At 39.0% G+C, this 20972-nt stretch overlaps 2 protein-coding genes across 2 annotated transcripts in view; both read right to left on the reverse strand.

Moving 5' to 3' along the window:
* The window catches only part of roh (reduction of Rh1), a 135627-nt gene that overhangs the window by 55920 nt on the left and 58735 nt on the right, over positions 1–20972 (reverse strand). The gene's annotated exons all lie outside the window — the stretch shown is intronic.
* Positions 239–20685, reverse strand: Rrp5 (Ribosomal RNA Processing 5). Its single transcript, XM_034978197.2, has 20 exons — positions 20491–20685; positions 20008–20151; positions 18741–18896; positions 17866–18013; positions 17026–17145; positions 15881–16035; positions 15274–15381; positions 13984–14121; positions 12869–13001; positions 11158–11346; positions 10843–10934; positions 9415–9570; positions 8780–8899; positions 7364–7444; positions 6316–7278; positions 5775–5987; positions 4790–4918; positions 4136–4391; positions 1942–2107; positions 239–432 (listed from the first exon to the last, which is right to left on the reverse strand). Exons 1-20 carry the CDS (start codon positions 20563–20565, stop codon positions 273–275), a joined length of 3702 nt encoding a protein of 1233 aa, XP_034834088.1. The 5' UTR covers positions 20566–20685; the 3' UTR covers positions 239–272.

Consider the following 20972-nt stretch of genomic DNA (forward strand, 5'->3'; position numbering starts at 1 on the left):
CCACGATTATTAGGTCGCCAAGCTTAGGCAGTTGCTTAGCATAAAAGTCGGCCCACGCCCGTTCGGTACCCTCATTCTGTCTTAATTACGTGACTTTTGAGTCCAGCAATCACAACAAAGTATTCTCCCTGTTCCCCGCCAATATCTCTCGAGGTTGAATTCTCTGTGGACCACAAAAACAGGAATCTAAAGAAAATAGACTTTTTAATCGTCTGGTGAGAGGATAGAAACACAACAAAACATTGTAAATTAATTTATTGTTCACAGTTAAATTAAAACTTTGCTTTATTAATGAACTTCATCGCGAGTTGTCGCGCGCTGTCGGCGTGCGCCGCGTCTCCGATCTTCTCTTCCGCTTCGATCCACTTTTTGTACAGCACCTTCATCTTGCGCGCCGGAAGCTGGAGTGACGTCATTCGCTCCATCACTTGCCTGTACAAACATATTTCGGATTATTAAAAGTCCAGAAGAAATACATTTTTAGGGCTCCGAAATGTGCAACGGGACTCTATTACTAATTCAGTCTGTCTGTGGGTTGTATCTCGTGAACCGTAGTAGTATAGGTAGAGTTGAAATTTTCACAGAATGTGTATTTCTATTGCTGCATAACAAATAACAATTTCAAAATCGCCGCCATGAAAATTATAAAAAAACTAGCGGACCTGGCGAACTTCGTTCCGCCTACGGCCTAACAGTCGATTCGAATATTTTTTCTTCTCCGTAAGAACCATCCTCGTACTTCAGGGAATATTATAAAAAAAGAATTAGCGAAATCGGTTCAGCTGTTCTCGAGATTTGCGATGAGCAACACATTTAGTGATTCATTTTTATACAATAGATAATAGTGTTATTTTTTGTACGATGGTTAAGAACAAAGGGTGGATAAGGAAGAAGAAAGAAAGAAAGAAAACTTTTATTTGATCACAATACTACAATAAACCTTAAAAGCTAATTAAGTCAATCTACATATACACTGATGAGTAAAAAATAATACTAATAAAGATATACTATATATATATACGAGTACGTGTGACCAAATATAGGTCTCCCACTCAGCATCATGCTGCAGCAAGCTGCAGCGCTGGTTTTCAGTGGGAGCCTTAACAAGTGAAGTCACGGACGAGGTATTTACCTACTACAGTATATTATAAAAATAAAATACGCAAACAACTAAACTAAGGTTTAAACAAATAACTAAAAAAAGACTAACAATGGGGCCGATTCTCTTGTACACAATCTCTAAACTATACTAAATTAACAGGTCTAAATCGAGTGCTATCCTTTTCCGCAAGCAACATTATGAAAGGGATAGCAATAGATTTAGACGTGCCATTTTAGTTTAGTTTAGAGATTGTGTATCAGAGAATCCGCCCCAATGGCACCGATTCTAAGCACAACCTAATTTTAGAGTATTCGCACCCTCTTCTTACTATTGTAATATGAAAAGGACAGAAGCAGTTTGACATTTCTAAATTTAATTTTTAGATGGTAAAACCCGTGATTTTAGCACGCACTCGCGAACCTACTGTTTAAATTTGTATTGTGCACTAAAATTTAGAGTCTTTAAATGTGAAAGTCATGTTCCGTTCCTTTTTTAGCATTAGTAAAAAGAAAAGGATGCAGATACTCTAAATTTAGTTTAGAGAGAGACTAGAGAATCGGGGCCAATATAAGAAAACTAAGACCGTACATAAAATAAAAAATAAATAAAAAAAATATGAGAAGAGGTATAACGGAATTATTATAAATGATCATTGTAAAAAAACAATAAGTGCAATATAATATGCGACATAAGTGCTGAAACGATAGCTGTGCTGATGCGAATAGTATAAAATGATTAAGTAGTTAATTTTAACTTGTAATTTTTTGTTGTATAAGAAGATAAGTTTTTAATTTAGTTTAGATTAGGAAGGGTGATACAATGGTGTATTGGTAGCTTACCGCACATGGTCGACGTCCTTAGCTTTGATCAGCAAGTCGACGTAAGCGGAGCACACGTCCACTCGCTGCGGGTACACGGCCAACACTTGCTCGAACAGCGCTTCCGAACGCTCGCGGTCGCCGTGCGAGCGTTCTAGTTGCGCGAACCGGACTAGCAGAGATACATCTGCGAAAGAATTAACCATTTTTGAAGAAACTTCTCTATAGACACGGCTTGAGAATAACGCTCATTACGCACTGGGTATTTGGATCAAACTAAGTTGGCAACACTGCCTCTAGTACTCTGTAGACCCGTGGTCGTCAAACTGCGGCCCCCGGGCCGCATGCGGCCCGCCGCTGGTATTTGTGCGGCCAAATAATTTTACAAAAAATACTAATTATACCTACGATTAAGTATCGCAATCAATATTTTAAAAAAAATATCGCAATCGCCTTCCAGTCATTTAAAAGACACCATGAGGATTTCACGTAGTCCCAAAGACGTGAACATAGCAGAAATTGTAAAAAAAATGCAACAGCAAATGAACATAATTCGTGAATTGTAAACTTTTTTATTTATTACTTAAGTGCCTAACTACCTTACAATAAAATGTGTTTTTCTTTGTACCTAACCAAAATCTCAAATAAATATTTTTGTTTTTATTTACCTACATTCACTTGCACCCGCGTTGCTAGTTTTCACATAGGTACAATTCACAAGTGTACGGCCCTCAGTACTATCTCACATTGTCCTATGTGGCCCTTGACCAAAAAAGTGTGACGACCACTGCTGTAGACTGTAACACGTTGTGGCCGCCCAACAGTTCGGAATGTCAGATTTTTAGGTTATGTCTTGATCGCATAAGAATTTTAATAACTTTTGTAGTTTACTAATATCATAAGTTACTCCTGGGGATTTCTGGTGCCTGGATCTCTAACCATGGATAGTAAAAACTAAGGATTGATTCACTGGAGGGGTATAAAGGGAAGAGGGATGGGGGGAATGAGAAGGTGAGGGGAGATGAGTGGAGGGGCGATGGGAAGAGTTTCCTACACTAAATGGAAGTAAAGAGTAATATTAAAGCATACTTACGCTCCTTTTTTCTATAGCAGCAATCCCCTTCTGCATGACTTGCGCCTTGTCCGTCAGCCAGTGGCGTGCAATTCATAGAGGCATAAAAGTACTGCTTACCCTAGTTGAAATGACCAGTGCTCATTTTTCTTTATGACCTGCCATTCAGCAGGTCCCTATAAGGTGTATCTACGGCCTATCTTACTAATGCTTACCCTGGCTTCAAACTCTGTGCACGCCACTGCCGTCAGCCCCGAGGTTAAGCACTCCTGAACCTGTACCGCGGTACACCCCATTGAAGGGGAGAAGGGAGGGGAGGCAAGGGAGTTTGAGAGGGAAGGAGTACAAGGTGGTAAGAAGGAGGGACAAGTGAGTATACTTACGCTCCTTTTTCTCCAAAGCAGCAATCCCCTTCTGCATGACTTGCGCCTTGTCCGTCAGCCCCGAGGTTAAGCACTCCTGAACCTGTACCGCGGTACACCCCATTGAAGGGGAGAAGGGAGGGGAGGCAAGGGAGTTTGAGAGGGAAGGAGTACAAGGTAGTAAGAAGGAGGGACAAGTGAGTATACTTACGCTCCTTTTTCTCCAAAGCAGCAATCCCCTTCTGCATGACTTGCGCCTTGTCCGTCAGCCCCGAGGTTAAGCACTCCTGAACCTGTACCGCAGTACACCCCATTGAAGGGGAGAAGGGAGGGGAGGCAAGGGAGTTTGAGAGGGAAGGAGTACAAGGTGGTAAGAAGGAGGGACAAGTGAGTATACTTACGCTCCTTTTTCTCCAAAGCAGCAATCCCCTTCTGCATGACTTGCGCCTTGTCCGTCAGCCCCGAGGTTAAGCACTCCTGAACCTGTACCGCGGTACACCCCATTGAAGGGGAGAAGGGAGGGGAGGCAAGGGAGTTTGAGAGGGAAGGAGTACAAGGTAGTAAGAAGGAGGGACAAGTGAGTATACTTACGCTCCTTTTTCTCCAAAGCAGCAATCCCCTTCTGCATGACTTGCGCCTTGTCCGTCAGCCCCGAGGTTAAGCACTCCTGAACCTGTACCGCGGTACACCCCATTGAAGGGGAGAAGGGAGGGGAGGCAAGGGAGTTTGAGAGGGAAGGAGTACAAGGTAGTAAGAAGGAGGGACAAGTGAGTATACTTACGCTCCTTTTTCTCCAAAGCAGCAATCCCCTTCTGCATGACCTGTCGCGCCTTGTCCGTCAGCCCCGCGCTGAAGCACGCCAGTCCGCACGCCGCGTACACCGGCGCGCGCCCGCGGTACTTGCGCAGCATCAGCTCCACTAGCGACACCAACTCCTGAGGCTTGCTGGTCTCCACTAAAATGTCCAGGAGTTTCGAGTGGATTTCGTATGGTTCGTTCATTTGGAGGGCGTCTTCGATGGTCTTTTGTTGGGTTTCCTGGGAATACAAATAAATAAATGTGGCAGCGCGATTGTTTCGACTGAGGGATGCGTTTTTGCCGATGAAGAACATCGATATGGCCACGCTCGCTTTGCATACGTTTACGAAAAAAACTGGTTGTTTTTTTTTCTATTTTTGTGTAAAAATCTTAATGCGGTTCACAGAATACATCTACTTACCAAGTTTCAACAGTATAGCTCTTATAGTTTCGGAAAAAGTGGCTGTGACATACGGACGGACAGACAGACAGACATGACGAATCTATAAGGGTTCCGTTTTTTGCCATTCGGCTACGGAACCCTAAAAAAAGGAACTTTTAGACAGCGCAAATCTTCGTCTGAGGCCTAGTTACCAAAACAGCACACTTTTATCAAATACTATTATACTTCTCTCACCTTAGTTCCGAAGCGATGTTCAAGGTTCAGTAGAGCGAGCCACACGTTCAGCTTCTCTCCTTCCTCTCTGAAGTTGATGGTATGGAGCGCCTTACGTCCAACAGCACGCGCTTTTTCTATCTCAGTCGCCTGAAGAACAAATCCATTAACGACCGAAAGTCGTACAGAACGCGGCCGAAAGTAATGTACATCGACTTTTAGAAGGAGATAGCAAATTTGTATAGCGCTGTCCCTGTCGTTGAGACCGACAAAACGTCACTCATACCTATATGGTATGAGTGAAAGAGACAACGTAAAGGCCGATGTTCATTACTTTCTGCCGCGTACTGTAAGCAAAGTAATCGGTCGATGAGTTCTTAGCAATGATGTTATTTGTCAAAAAAGGCCATACAATTTGACAAGACAAAACAACGTTGCTAAATAACTTATCGACAGATTTTATATCCTGTACAAAATAACTCCTCACGCGCCATTTTAACTCTATGGGTAACTGTCATGTCAAAAGTGCGGTTCACCTTTAAAATAAGGACTAAAATCGTACTTTTGACATGAAATTTGACACAAAAAGTTAAAATGGCGCGTGAGGAGTTAAATTTTAAGCGTTATAGTTAGTTTGATTTATTATTATTTTGGCATCCCAGTGAGGTAGACTCACCGGCGCATCTGAACGTGCTGCCAACTGACGATCAAATCAATCTTTTTTTAAATCAGATTATTTCTATGAGGCATTGTTTTAATAATGAATATGCCTATATACTGATAGGTTAGATTAGGTTACAATATTGATTTATTGCTTCAAAAATGGTGATAAATCATGTTTTATATTTATATAATAAGAATCAAAAAGAATGAAATTTTCGTAAATTGTTTACCCTTGTCGGAGAAAATCTTTTCAGGATAGCCGAAATACTATGATAAGAAAATTGTTTTACATTTTTATCTTAACAAATTCCTTTTCGAAGTTTTTTCACACATGAACACTCACCTGTAGATGGAAGGCCATGTACGCAATCCAAAGCTGACTGCAGTTCGGTTGAGCGAGCAAGGCCCTCTCAAATTGGTCACTCGACCGAGGCGCGTTCTCACTCTCTATAGCTCTCTTCTCCATCTCCCGTATTCTCTCTTCTTCTTCTCTTGCTTTGGATGCTTTTTCTGCCACTGTTAGCTTTTTGCGTTTCTTTTTGGGTTTCTCTTGTTCCTGCAAAATTGTTATGTCTAGACTAAATAAGGACAAAAAGTCTTCGAGGTACTCTATCTCTCTCCTCAGTTGTCGATATGAGTGAGTGAGATAGAGTACAACACTGCCTAGCCATTAAGGTGCGTTTCATCGCGACATTCAATAGTTCATTTCATTTTTGTGATTAAGGTCCCCATTACGAACATCCGTTACGAAGATTTCCTTCAAAAAATTCATCATAATATTGGTCGCAAATAAAGTCAATATGAGTAGTTATAGTAGTAGTAGTTAAAGTTAAGTAAGTCTCATATGTTCTTAATGTTATATTAATAGACATTTTAATACATACCTCTTCTTCACTGCTACTCGATTCTTTTATTTTTATTTTATCAGTAATAACATCTGTATCTAAGGACCAAAAGTCCTTAGCACTTGGCACTTTGACCACCGGTTGCAAGCTATCTATATCCAGCTTCATTTCTTTTAATTTGTCTACATCTTCCTTAACTTCTACTTTTATTTCATCTGATGTTGTAGCTACAGATTTCTCTTTCTTTTTACTATCTTTTTGTATTTCTATACCAAACTCCTTTAACTTTTCCTGCGCTATTTTTAAAACTTCCGATAGTTTTTCAGTTTGCTTTTGTATGACTAATTTCTCTGTATGCATAGCTGTGTGGTATTTCTTATTTTTCGCGTTCAACCCTTTTTCTTCCATATTTCCTATATTTTTATCTATGCTTTCTAAGCGTTTTGTTCTTTCGTCTATACATTTAATTAAGGCGACTACTCTCTTTTTATACTGTTTAGCGGTTAAACAGTCGGTCAAGTCGACGAAGCTCCAATTCTGCGGTGTTAGAACTTGGTCGATGTCGTCACATATGTCTGTTTCGATTGGGTCACTTTCAGAATCTTCTTTTTGTTCGACTTCTTGCTTTTTCAATTTCTTATCTTTCTTCTTTTTGCCGTCTTTAATAGTTGTTGTGCCATTGATTTCTGTATCGGCATTGTTTGTAGAATTATCAACATTTATTATCTTATTTTTCTTTTTCTTTTTTCGATTCGTTTCACCAGTTTCAATATTTTCATTGCTTCCATCGATTTCCTCTTCTGTTACTTTATTATTTTTCTTTTTTTTCTTTTTTTTAGGCTCTTGAATTTCGTCGGAGTCAATTTTATTCATTTCACTGTTTGAAATATCTTTCTGTTCATTTTCATCTTGCTTTATAGTTTCAGAGTCATCTGGTTTTTGCTTTTCGGCATCACACTCACGATCTTTGAATTTACGCTTTGTAGGTCTGACATAATTTTCCTGAATATAATTTTGTTGATTAATATCATCTTACTTTATCTTATTAGAATATTGTAAAATAACATTAGTTTAATATAATACTCACGATCACTTTAAACGGGGCTTTGGTGAGGCTTCCACACATCTTTTTCGTTTCAGGATTTACATTAATGATGGTACATTTTACCTGAAATAGTAATTCTATACTTAAAATGAGCAGAGCGAAGTGCGGATTGACAGACTTCACAATTCACATACCACCGAAAACATCATGAAGAACTCTCAGGTATGTAGGTTTCCTCAAGATGTTAATCCATGATCCTATGATAACATAAGACGGGAAACGAAAGACAGAAAACTATATGAAGAGACTAGCTGAAGCCCGCGACTTCGTTGCGCATGGTTTTTAAAAATCCCATGGGAACTCTTAGATTTTTCGGGATAAAAAATAGCCACTCACATGTGGCCATGTCACTCTCCAGGTCTTTGACTATACCCATGCAAAAAATCACGTCAATCCGTTGCGATGTGATTGAAGTACAAACCAACAAACACACTTTCACATCAGTACCCACTACCCATAATATTATAAATGCGAAAGAGTGTTTGTTTGTTGGTTTGTCCTTCAATCACGTCGCAACGGAGCAACGGATCGACGTGATTTTTTGCATGGTTATAGTTAAAGACATGGAGAGTGACATAGGCTACTTTTTATCCCGGGAGTGAGTTCCCACAGGATTTTTAAAAACCTAAATCCACGCGTACGAAGTTGCAGGCATCAGCCAGTTTATAATAAACTACTACACAAATTTCAAACCCCTATTTCACCCCCTTAGGAGTTGAATTTTCAAAAATCCTTTCTTAGCGGATGCCTACGTCGTAATAGCTATCTGCATGCAAAATTTCAGTCTGATACGTCCAGTAGTTTGAGCAGTGCGTTGATAGATCAGTCAGTCAGTCGTCTTTTCTTTTTATATATTTAAAACTAGTTTATGCTCGCGACTTCGTCCGCGTGGACTACACAAATTTTGAACCCTATTTCACCCTCTTAGGGGTTGAATTTAAAAAAAATCTTTCTTAGCGGATGCCTACATCATAATAGCTATCTGCATGCCAAATTTCAGTCCGATACGTCCAGTAGTTTGAGCTGTGCGTTGATAGATCAGTCAGTCAGTCGTCTTTTCTTTTTATATATTTAAAACTAGTTTATGCTCGCGACTTCGTCCGCGTGGACTACACAAATTTTGAACCCTATTTCACCCTCTTAGGGGTTGAATTTTAAAAAATTCTTTCTTAGCGGATGCCTACGTCATAATAGCTATCTGCATGCCAAATTTCAGCCCGATCCGTCCAGTAGTTTGAGCTGTGCGTTGATAGATCAGTCAGTCAGTCAGTCACTTTTTCATTTTATATATTTAGATATGGGTACGGCTGACGGCCAACCTCCAACCTCTCCAAGTGGAGAGGCACGAGAAGAAGATCATTATCATCATCATTGGTGGAGGTTTCACGAAGGACTCACAATCTGTCCGCGATGGAACGCGTCGCTGAGGTTGTCCAGCGGCTCAGCGCACACCCACCTCTTCGGCACAAACGCTGTCACGCTGTTGAAGAACGATACGAGGAGGTAGTCTTTGATGCACTGCAACCAAAATATACTACAATTCATCGGACGTATTTTTTGAAAAAAAAAAAACATACCAACCGTTTTTTTTAAAGAATATTAGCTATGTTTATGATGACTAATATTCCCATAATATTCTCCTTTCCCCTCCAACTAAGCGTAACGGCGGTTACGCACTCATCCGATCCGAGTCCGAGAAAATACGTTCCTTTTTGTTTTGTATGGTAGCTTATGACATATGTCGTAGATAATCGCTGGTATTCTCACGGATGACGGATAGAACTCGGATTGCAACCACTCAATCAAAATCGCGACCTAATCACAAAATTATTTATTAGTCGCGAGTCTCGAGTCGGGACGAGACTGGAGTAAAAACCGTCAAACACCCGTATTTATAAAAATCGAATCTAGATGGCTGCCCCACCACAGATTGCGTGACATCGGATGAGTCAAATATTGACTAATTCATTAAACTACCTTCAATAAGCTAACACTATGAAGGTTCAATTTTAATTAATGACAAAATGAATTACCGCGATAACCCCAGTGTATGCTTTCCCCACTGCCGCCTGGTCCAGGCTCTGCAGGATCTCGAGTTCCGGGTCCAGCAGGGACGGCTTCAGCGTCAGATACAGAAACTGCTTCTCAGGATTCAGTGCCAGCACGCGCGCCTTCACCACTTGACCCACCTGGTTTTAAGTTAACTAATAACGACTAACTCAACTTTATGACTTCAATAACATTACACAAAGTCCGGCCCGATCGAATTGATCCAAAACGTAAACAAACACACCGTTTAACTAACACGTAACTTCGTAACACTTTTCCCGATCATAAAACAATTAAAAACACGCACAAACATCTTGTGGTCCACGAACAACATCTTAATTAAAATAAACAGGTATATTCTTTTAATTTATCCATGATTTAAGTAAAATCCATACTAATATTATAAATGCGAAAGTGTGTCTGTCTGTCTGTCTGCTAGCCTTTCACGGTCCATCCGTTTAATCGATTTTGACGAAATTTGGTACAGCGATAGCTTGCATCCCGGGAAAGGACATAGGCTACTTTTTATCTCGTAAAATCGCATGTCGAATGTAATCCCATTGTTATTGCTAATGACGGTCTCAAGTGGAATTTTTAAAAACTCAAATCCGAGCGGACGAAGTCGCGGGCATCATCTAGTTTTTAATAAAAACTAAATGAAAACAAAAATTAAGATCCACAGATAGAACTAAAATGCTAGTTTTGACGTTCCGCATTCTTTGATTTCTTTAGAGTTAGAGAAACAACATTGCAACCACAGACTAAAAATGAATGAATGTGAGTGACCGTACACATCGATAATTCGTTCAGAATCAAAAACGATCGAGTTATTTAAATAAAGTTTATGTTAATTTTACGTTCTCACGCGCCATTTTAACTTTTTGTGACAACTATCATGTCAAAGGTACGATTTTATCTTATTTGGTTTTGTGGCAGTCCAATTTTAGTATTTATTACAAAAGGTGAATCGTAGTTTTGACATGACAGACACATTGAGCTAAAATAGCGTGTAAGTTCTCATTTTTTACGGACTATATAGGTTTTGCAAGTACATAAAACGAAATCATTTTGTACATCAGAGTTATTCGTTCAATCGTTCATTCCTGATATAGTTCAGCAATAGCGCATCACTAGAGGTCATTTCAAAATAAAGTCACGTGATCAGTACCGCCATATTTGTTATCTTTTTGGATCAATCCTATTAGAATGCTGTAGATTTCATGTTTTAATTTAATAGCTTTAGTTTTAAGTTTATATATAAACTAATTATCAGCATTACATCATCTTATAAATCCAACAATTGACCATCAAAAACTGTACAATTCCTTTGAATAAATTATTTGACTTTGACTTTAGTATAGTCAGCAAACCCAAAGTTTTATGAACTCTTAATTAAAAAAAAAAAAACTTACCTTAAATTTTTTCTTCGTCAATTTAGAATTGCTGGCCTTTTTGGGGTCGTCAAAAATGCCTGTTTCACTCATGTGCAATTGTGGCACTGAACCTAAAAATATATCTTTTTATTAAAATATCTTCATACACTCGTGATTCTTACGCTCAACTCAAGACAATCCGAAAGTCATTTGTATAATTCCCGCAAATTGCTATTGCGCTTGAACCATGTCAATGTAAAAAAAAAAAGATTTTTTTTGGTATTGCTGTAAACAAAATTAAGCAGGCAGGCAAAATTAAGGTAGGCAGCGCGCTGTCGGCTGTATGCAGCTCACCTTTGACCCTCCCCACTGTGACGAAGAGATACTTGTCGGTGATGGCGGTGACGGTCGCGTCCACCATGTCGCCCACATGCAGCTGCGATGTGTTGAAGTACTTCTCCGCGAGCGCGGCCGGCTCGTCCGTCACCGAGTACACGTAGTCACATAGATTGTAGCAGAGTACCCGCACTTCGTGGGTACTGCCTGTTGATAGAACAACGATTTTTAACCGACTTCAAAAAAAGATATAGTATACAAGAGTTAATATAGTTTCATAATAATATTTTTTGGGGTCGGTGCCAATGAGGTGCCATTGTAGAGTCCCATAAAAATATGAAGTCTAGACGATTCGCGCAGCTAAAGCTAATTGGCACCGGCACCAAAAAGTATTATTATGGAACTATATTAACTCTTGTATACATAATATTTTATTTATTTATTTTTATTTTCATTTTACTTGTACCAAAATTGTAGTTACAAAGTAATAATAAATTAAGTTACATTGGAAATGCTTATCTCTAAACAGAGATTTCTTCCAGCTTCCCATTCAAGGTTGTGAGTAAGGCGTATCAAGAAGTGGAATAGGTCTACGGTACTAGGTAATATATTCGGTAATAAATTAAATTCTTTTTAAATTTTTAGTGTTTGTGTAAGGAAGTCGGTTTTTATTTTTTCATGTATTGAAGTGAAAACTTCTGTACAGTCCGTTCATCGTAACTTGTCGCGTGAGTTATACGTTGGCACCAATGCAAATCACACAATAATAAACCCTTAGGTTATACGTGTATATAGAGCGTACTTTAACTTTGCTCAGACTTTACTTACGAAAAACTTGGCTGAGTGTATGCTTAGCTTAATCTTTGATTCGGAATTTATAGTCGTGTCTCTCTAAGATTATGCTGAGCATATAAGCGAGTTACGATGAACGGACAATAGGCTCGTTGAGCGATTTTGTCGCCAAGCGCTAGCCTATCACGCAATAAAAAAAACATGAGTTTAGGTAACATAGATTTGACAACTCCAGAGGCCGCCTTCTTGTTAAAGGATTCGACCAGCGTCAATTTTTTGATTTATTGGACTTGGTAAATTCTAAAGAGCCTCGATAGCTCAACGGGTAAAGGAGCGGACTGAAACCGAAAGGTCGCCGGTTCAAATCCCACCCGTTGTACTATTGTCGTACCTACTCCTAGCACAAGCTTTACGCTTAATTGGAGGGGAAAGGGGAATATTAGTCAGCAATTATAATAGCTAATCCATATTCCATACTAATATTATAAATGCGAAAGTGTGTCTGTCTGTCTGTCTGCTAGCCTTTCACGGCCCATCCGTTCAACCGATTTTGATGACATTTGGTACAGATATAGCTTACATCCCACGGAAGGACATAGGCTACTTTTGATGCCGGAAAATCAAAGAGTTCCCACGGGATTTTTAAAAACCTAAATCCACGCGGACGAAGTCGCGGGCATCATCTAGTATTCTTTAAAAAAAAGTATGCTCACCATCGATATAAATGACAAGATATGCCCAAGCGAACAAAATTTGTCACGGTTTTGGAACCAAATAAATCAGTGCCACCTCTTAGATACTAATGAACGACCCGTTTGAAATCCAGATGTCACTGAGGTTGCATTGGTGCTAAATAAACATTTTAGGACCAATGTGCCATTTTGCTTGGTCAATGGCCCTGTCCTTACGAAGTAATATATAAGTCAATGATGCTCACCTATAGGGTAGGAGTTGAGTAAGACCTGTTCATCGGTGAAGTCTTCATGGACGGCAATCCTGCGTAGACTGAGCAAGCCCACGCTGCCTTCTCCCAGCTTTAAGTGGACCGTTCGGCCGACTACTTTTAGTACCTACGGAAATCGAAAAGAACTTTTGTAACTCAATAAAATCTGGTTTCCCAGTAAACCGGTGGGGTCAAATATTCTATATATAAATGGAAAAGCTGACTGACTGACTGACTGATCTATAAACGCGCAGGTCAAACTACAACTACTGGACTTCGCGACTTCGTCTGTGTGGACTACATAAATTTCAAACCCCTATTTCACCCCCTTAGGGGTTGAATTTTCCAATATCCTTTCTTAGCGGATGCCTACGTCGTAATAGCTATCTGCATGCCAAATTTCAGCCCGGTCCGTCCAGTAGTTTGAGCTGTGCGTTGATAAATCAGTCAGTCAGTCAGTCAGTCACCTTTTCCTTTTATATATGTAAAGAAAATACGTTCCTATTTTCTTAGTCATTCAGGACTGTCATTTGTCAGCGAGTTGTATTATTAATCTGTGTTTTGAAGGAACGAGGATTTTGACAAGATGGGAGGTTAGAATTTTGGGATTACGTGAAAAGATTAATTAATAAAAAGAATCAAAATTTACTAATAAGGATAACAGCTTAACTAATTAAAGTATAAACTTCAATGTCGTCTCTTGTATTTCAGGTGTGTGTTATTGTGATGTTAAGTATAAGTGTGTAAAAAACTATAAAAAGTAACAAAATAAATCTTGTATTTCAGAGCAACACAATGTGGCTAATTCCGTTGAACACAATCTCGAAACTAAACTAAAATGGCACGTCTAAATCTATTGCTGTCCCTTTCATAATGTTGCTTGGGGAAAAGGATAGCACTAGATTTAGACCTGTTAATTTAGTTTAATTTAGAGATTGTGTACAAGAGAATCGTCCCCATTATCGTTTTAATAAGCTGATCCAAAATACCTTATATATAATATTAAGAAGATTATGACTTAGACGTTTGCTAAGAAAGGATCTTTAAAAATTCAACCCTAAGAGCGGTAGTCTATGAATTAAAAAAAAAACAATATACATATTATTTACCTGAGCATCTTTTATAATGTCTCCGTCTTTAAACTTCTGCTCTTGCGTCAAGTCGGGGTAAGTGGTTTCGAAAATGTTTCTCATGGTCATGAACGGGATGTTTTTCGGTGGTACCACGTACAGTAGTCGCGCCCTTATCTATAATATAAAAATAAATCACTAAATGTGTTGCTGATTGCAAATCTCGAGAACAGCTGAACCGAATTCGCTAATTCTTTTTTTATGATATTCCTTGAACTACGAGGATGGTTCTTACGGAGAGAAAATTTTCCAAAAATCCAGAAAAAAATCGTCTGTTAGGCGGTACGAAGTTCGCCGGGGCAGCTAGTCTAGAATAAACACAATTTTGCATCTCACTTTTCCGTGTAGCTTTGCATAAGGATTTTTTTTTAATATAAAATGGCGAGCAAACGAGCAGGCGGGTCACCTGATGTTAAGTGATTACCGCCGCCCATGAACTTTTGCAGTACCAGAGGAACCACCAATGCGTTGCCGGCCTTTCAGGAATTTGTTGGTCCGCCCCTTGAATAACCCCATGTTGTAATCTAAAGGATGATAAAATCACGAAAAAAAATCTACTTTTTGCTGGGAAATTGGTTTTTAAAAAAAAACTGGTCATGTGGGAGTCGGACTCGTACACGAAGGGTTCCGTACCGACGTACGAGATATAACACTTTCAACACTGCAAGTTTATGACCGGCAGCGCCATCTATATCTGATTTAGTAAACTAATAATTTTTTAATGAACACATTTTTAATTTTTTATTGTGATGTAATTCATTTCACAAATTCACGGTTTTCGCATTTTTTCCTTTACTTGTGCTATAACTATTTTTATTTTTATTATTATAAGACCTACCTACCTGCCTAATTTATGATTCTAGGTCAACGGAAAGTACCCTATAAGTTTTGTTTCCCTTTTCTTGACAGACACGACAGACAGACATACAACAAAGTGATCCTATAAAAGTTTCTTTTAAATTTTGAGGTACGGGATCCTAGAAAAACGTCAATCGGTGCGCAACAAAACACCAACAAAATAACACGTCAGCAATCACTACCCCTATTATAAATGCGAGTGTGCTTGTTTGTTGGTTTGTCCTTCAATCACGTCGCAACGGAGCAACGGATCGACGTGATTTTTTGCATGGATATCGTCAAGGACCTGGATAGTGACATAAGCTACTTTTTATCCCGGAAAATCAAAGAGTTCCCACGGGATTTTTAAAAACCTAAACCCACGCGGACGAAGTCGCGGGCATCAGCTAGTCTAGTAATGCCTTGTCTCACCTTGTGCCCCAGCGCAGGCTTCTTCCCTTTGCCAGTGTCGACCTGGTTTCGTTGGATGTAAGCAGTGGTGTTGTCCAACACGTGGCCTTCGATGCCGTTGTCTAGAGGCTGAGGAATATTGAATCATTTAACATTACTGCATAACAAGAGGAAATAACAAAGACCGTTATTATCGAGAGCAACGAAGAGCAACCGCAGAGTTTCTTGCTGGTTCTTCTCAGTAGGAAAGCCATTCCATTTCCGAACCAGTGGTAGACGCATTAGACGATTCAAAGTTACTTGTCTAAATATATAAAAGGAAAAAGTGACTGACTGACTGACTGACTGACTAATCTATCGACGCACAGCTCAAACTACTGGGCGGATTAAAGGATTTTTGAAAATTTAATCCCTAAGGGGGTGAAATAGGGGTTTGAACATTGTGTAGTCCACGCGGACGAAGTCGCGAACATATAAGTACGCGACACGTTGAGATGGCAATTGGGGAAGGAACACCCCGCATATCTGCACAGCCGCCGCGCTAAACCAGTGCGGGTAACGTGCGGGTGTGCGGGGCGTTCCCCCGCCTCATACCCCGATCGCCATCTCAACCTGTCGTGGACTATACCTTGTCTACAGTGAACTCCAAGGCAGTGCCCGGCAGCAAAGCGGCTGGTTTCCGCTGCAACGCTTTCTGCAGCACCTCGAGGGAATTGCTCAGCGTTATCACACCACTCTCTTGTGAGAGTGACTTGATGGCCACCCAGGTTAATGAGCCCGTATCTGTTGAGAATATGTAAATTTGGATCGGATTGAAGAGACCATAATGCTGATTGCATATAAAAGAACGCACACAATTTTTAGTTCTGGAAAGGAAAATTTATATGGAGGAATTTTATATGAAATGTGGGCGGATGACTGATGATTGGCCCAGAAAATATCGGGTTTTGTACCTCAAAACAAAAAAAAAGACCCCTTATAGGATCACTTTGTTGTCTGTCTGTCAGTTGTATCTTGCCAAAAACCTATAGGGTACTTTCCGTTGACCTAGAATCATGAAATTTGGCAAATAGGAAGGTCTTATAGCACACGTAAGGGGGAATGTCCATGACATGACATGACATGACAAAAATAATAAATTAGTATTTTCAATTTTCAAAATAAGATAACTATACCAAGTGGGGAATCATATGAAAGGGCTTTACTTGAAAATTCTAAAACAGATTTTTATTTATTTAGTTTTTGATTTATATCGTGCAACATGTCGAATAAAAATACACGAGTACGGAACCCTCGGTGCGCGAGTCTGTCTCGCACTTGGCCGGTTATTTTTTAGAGTTAGTATAGACTAGCACTTGGCAGCAATCAGACCTACTGGCAGTTGATGATGCAGCCTAAGATGGAGTGTGCTTGCCTAGAAAATACCTATTTACTTTTATTTGAAGGTATCCATATTAAAATGGAAGGAAAAACTGATGCTGGAAGGCTGTTCATTATTCTAGCAGTTTGAATTAGAAATGAGGCAAAATGCTTCATATGTGTCTATATAATTTCGACTACCTATATGATATTTTAGTCTTTTAGTATAAGTCCCGCAAATTGCTATTGCGCTGGAACCATGTCTCGTTAACATCGAAATGACGTAATTTTGACGTCAACCGAAATAAAAATATACCATCAGCTCGAAACTTTAGTCTAGTGCTGACGTCACTAAAATGGCGACCACGCGCAATTTGCGGGACTTATATTATTAGTATTTCTCTCAATACTTACAAAACTGTATCTCTGGGTTAGCTGAGTCCTTGGGCAGAAATGCCCTTGTACCAGGAATGCCAATGTCCATCACATAGCCATGGTCTTCCACTGATGACACTGCCGCTTGAAGGAGAGCTCCTAGAAAACAAGTGTTACCTGCTTCACCGCCACATACTGCCCCAGACGGAATCCATACTATCCATACTAATATTATAAATGCGAAAGTGTGTCTGTCTGTCTGCTACCCTTTCACAGGCCAACCGTTCAACCGTTTTTGACGAAATTTGGTACGGAGATAGCTTGAATCCCAGGGAAGGACATAGGCTAATTGTTATCCCGGAAAATCAAAGAGTTCCCACAGGATTTTTAAAAACCAAAATCCACACGGACGAAGTCGCTGGCATCTTCTAGTATCAAATACTTTTAGGTAACATTTGGTTCACTTATAGGTGTAATGTGGTACATTTTAGGTAATGTTTGGTACATTTTTAGGTAATGTTTGGTACATTTATAGGTACGCTTGTTACACTTTTAGATATCCTTTGGTGCAGACTTATATAACATTTGGTGCCCCTTTGTGTAACATTGGGTACACTTTTAGGTACGTTTGGTACACTTTTAGATAACGTTTGGTACACTTTTATGTAACCTTTGGTGCAGCGTTGTATAACATTTGGTACACTTTTAAATAATGTTTGGTATACTTTGAGGTACACTCTTTGCTTAGTAATCTCAAGTCTTTTTAGTAATATTTGGTATAGTTTAAGGTATACACTTTGAGGTAACATTCGGTACATTTTTAGATAACACTTGGTACACTTTTGGGTAACATGCAAAATCCAGGGGACAAATAAATACCCTTATGCAAGTCGGCCTGTGTCCTAGTGCTGTTGACATGCTGCGGCATCATGGACAGCATCAGCTTACTGGTCTGTACCTCCAGTACTTTCACCACCACATACTGTCCCAGCCGGAACATCTCTTTGAGTTCCTGCACTTCGTCTATCTGATGAAAAAAATACATCATAAACTTCAACGTATTATATTTTACTACCAACAAAAAATTCAAAAAAGTAAGAATAACAAAGAAAAATTAAATTAATAAATTAATGACCATATTATTATCAACATAATATTATTATTGGGCAAATTCTGCTGTACACACTCTCTAAACTAAACTGAAATGACAGTTCTAAATATATTGCTATCCCTTTCTTAATGGTCCCTGCAAAAAAAGATAGCACGTGTCAATTTACTTTATTTAAGAGATTGTGTACAACAGAATTAATCACAGCGGCGATGATTCTGTTGTTTTTCTCTAAACTACATTTAGAGTATCTGCATCTTTTTCTTTTTATTATTGCTAAAAAGGGATGGAACATGAATTTTACATTTAAAGATTCTAAATTTTAGTGCACATGCAACAGATTTAAACAATAGGCTCACAACTGGCAGCTAAAGTCACAAGATTTGACAGCTAAAAACTGTCAAACTGTGTCTGTCCTTTTCATATTACATTAGTAAGAAGAGGAAAAATTTGGTTGTCTCGACATCAACTTTTAGAAGGAGATAGCAAATTTGTATAGCGCTGTCCCTGTCGTTGAGATCGACAAAACGTCATATAGGTATGAGTGACAGAGTCAATGCCCTACAAAGCCGAAATGTCATTCTAAAGGCTGATGTACATTACTTTCTGCCGCGTACTGTATAAATATGAGAAGGTTCATAAATACCTGATCATTAACATATGCTTCAAGCATCTTGGTGTATGCTTCACTTATATGACATGCCATGACTACACCACACATTCTGCAAGGGAGCCTCACACGGACCAAAGTCTCTTTGACTTGATTCACCCGGCCCAGGAATAACTGGCCCTCTTTAACCACCTACAACACAAACATCTAATTATACATATCTCGACTTGTTTTGAACCCATCCGGGGGCCTTTTTTCAAAGGGACTCAGTTCCCCTCCCCACCTCAGCCACCCTCAGAGCGGGCTGCGGCACGCGCGGCGCGCAGTCTCAACCGCGACGCATGCGCGAACTGAGTCCCTTCGAAAAAGGACCGCGGATGGGTTCGAAAAGCCGGGTGTGAGACATGTATAATGGAAATCTGTACTAATATTGTAAATCGAAAAATGTGTTTCTGGGTTTATCATTCAATCCCAACAATGGAGTATAGATTGAAGTGATATTTTGCATGGGTATAGATAGATACCTGGAGAGTGCCATTAACCACTTTTTATCCCTGAAAAGTGAAAATTAAGGAGTTCCCACAGACATACAGACTGCCATGGGGTTTATCTAGTAATTTCAAAATACATGTGACAAGTTTGATCACTAGAGTACAAGAAAATCTAATGGACTAAGAGCCAATGTGTGCCAGACCTTCGTTATTTTATAAAAGCTGAAAGTTTCTCTGCGTATAGTCCCCAACACAGGGAGGAACAATCAGAGAATATGAAGTTTCGATCATGGTGGCTTTAAGAGGTACAGGTAACAGGTAATTTAATTTAATTTTTAATTTAATTCTTTATTTAATAAGGCAACAAAGACCCATATTTTGTTAGTACACATATAATGCTTAAAAAACTATGTTAGTATATTTTGTTAGTATAATGCTTAAAAGCTATGTTAGTATAAACATTTTATTATTATTTTATTTTTACAACAGCTATCATAATAGGGCTAAATCATAATAAAGCTGTAAATAATCTTACGTCAAAGTAAAAATCAATTTTTTTTATACTTTCTTCAGAATAGTATTATAAATCACGACATGCATTGCCAGACACTGTGTCGTGGGAAGCCCCTGCCAGACACCCTTAAAGTTGAATCCTCCCTGTTTGGGACAATATGCAGAGATAGTTTGCATTTTTGCGATAGACAGTTCTTTATCTCAGAAAATCAAAGAATTCCTATGGTATTATTCAAAAATAAAAACCTAAATCCAGGCAGATGAATTGAAAATAATAATTCCTTTAGTATAGAGCAAACCTTATAATTCAAGCCAATCCCACAGATTTTGTAAGACTGGTCCACTTCTTGGACCAAATCCTCTGATAAATAGCCATCATCATCTTCTGTCTTCCTTTTTAACTTCTTCTTCTTTCTTTCTCCTTTTTGAGCGCCTCCTAAAAACTACCAAACCCACACTGGTATTACTACACTGATATTACATTAAGAGATACGTAGAGCTTGGAACAACCTCCAGCCTCTTGGACCGACAACCTTAAGGTAGCAGGAGGTCGGTGGATGAAAAAGGTCGAGGACTACGTGTGGTGACTCGCTCTCGGGAAGGCCTATGTCCAGCAGTGGACGCTAAACAGGCTGACGATAAGTTAAATACATGGATGAAATTTGAATTACGTGTATCATACCGCGCAGTGAAGATAAGGCCGTTACGGGCTAGAATTTATTATTATAAGGCAATTTTGTAATGATAAGTGGTTAATACAAAATAAATAGGAGAAAACTTACGTTCTCATTTTGCTTAAAGTATGTTGTAGTGGGCTTCTTGCCCCCTCGGGGAAAGTACTCCTCGGTGTCAGCCATTACTTAAGAAAAGATGAATTATAATTTATAATACACTGATAATTATATTCTTTTATATCAATTACGTTGAACAAGGCATGATTTTTTGAGGTTAGAAAATAGTAATCAAAGAGTATATAAGTATATAATCATCACTACGTTTTTGAGTTTTAAAAGTTAGTGATTATATACTCTTTGTAGTAAATGGATAGAAAAACGAAACGTTTTTAGCTCTTTGGTATACATCCTACTTTATGCTCTTTGGCCTTTGGCCACAGACCACACAATGGGCCTTTGACCTTATTAGACCACACGATTATACTCATGTGCCTTAGAATAATTAATTAATACATTCTGATGTTGGCTAAAGATCAATAATAATAATTAATAATTATCGGTCATCCTCCTACTCGCCGATAAATCAAGCA

Source organism: Maniola hyperantus, chromosome 18 (genome assembly GCF_902806685.2).
Source record: "Maniola hyperantus chromosome 18, iAphHyp1.2, whole genome shotgun sequence".
NCBI classification, from domain to species: Eukaryota; Metazoa; Arthropoda; class Insecta; order Lepidoptera; family Nymphalidae; genus Maniola; species Maniola hyperantus.

Excerpts from the sequence above, each read along its gene's own strand:
- Rrp5 (XM_034978197.2), bottom strand. The coding sequence starts at position 20,565 with ATGGCTGACACCGAGGAGTACTTTCCCCGAGGGGGCAAGAAGCCCACT. Across the intron at positions 18,897-20,007 it reads GGATTGGCTTGAATTATAAG|GTGGTTAAAGAGGGCCAGTT; the intron begins GTTTGCTCTATA and ends TTTGTGTTGTAG. Across the intron at positions 2,108-4,135 it reads TGCTTTGGAGAAAAAGGAGC|ATGTATCTCTGCTAGTCCGG; the intron begins GTAAGTATACTC and ends ATTCTTTCGCAG.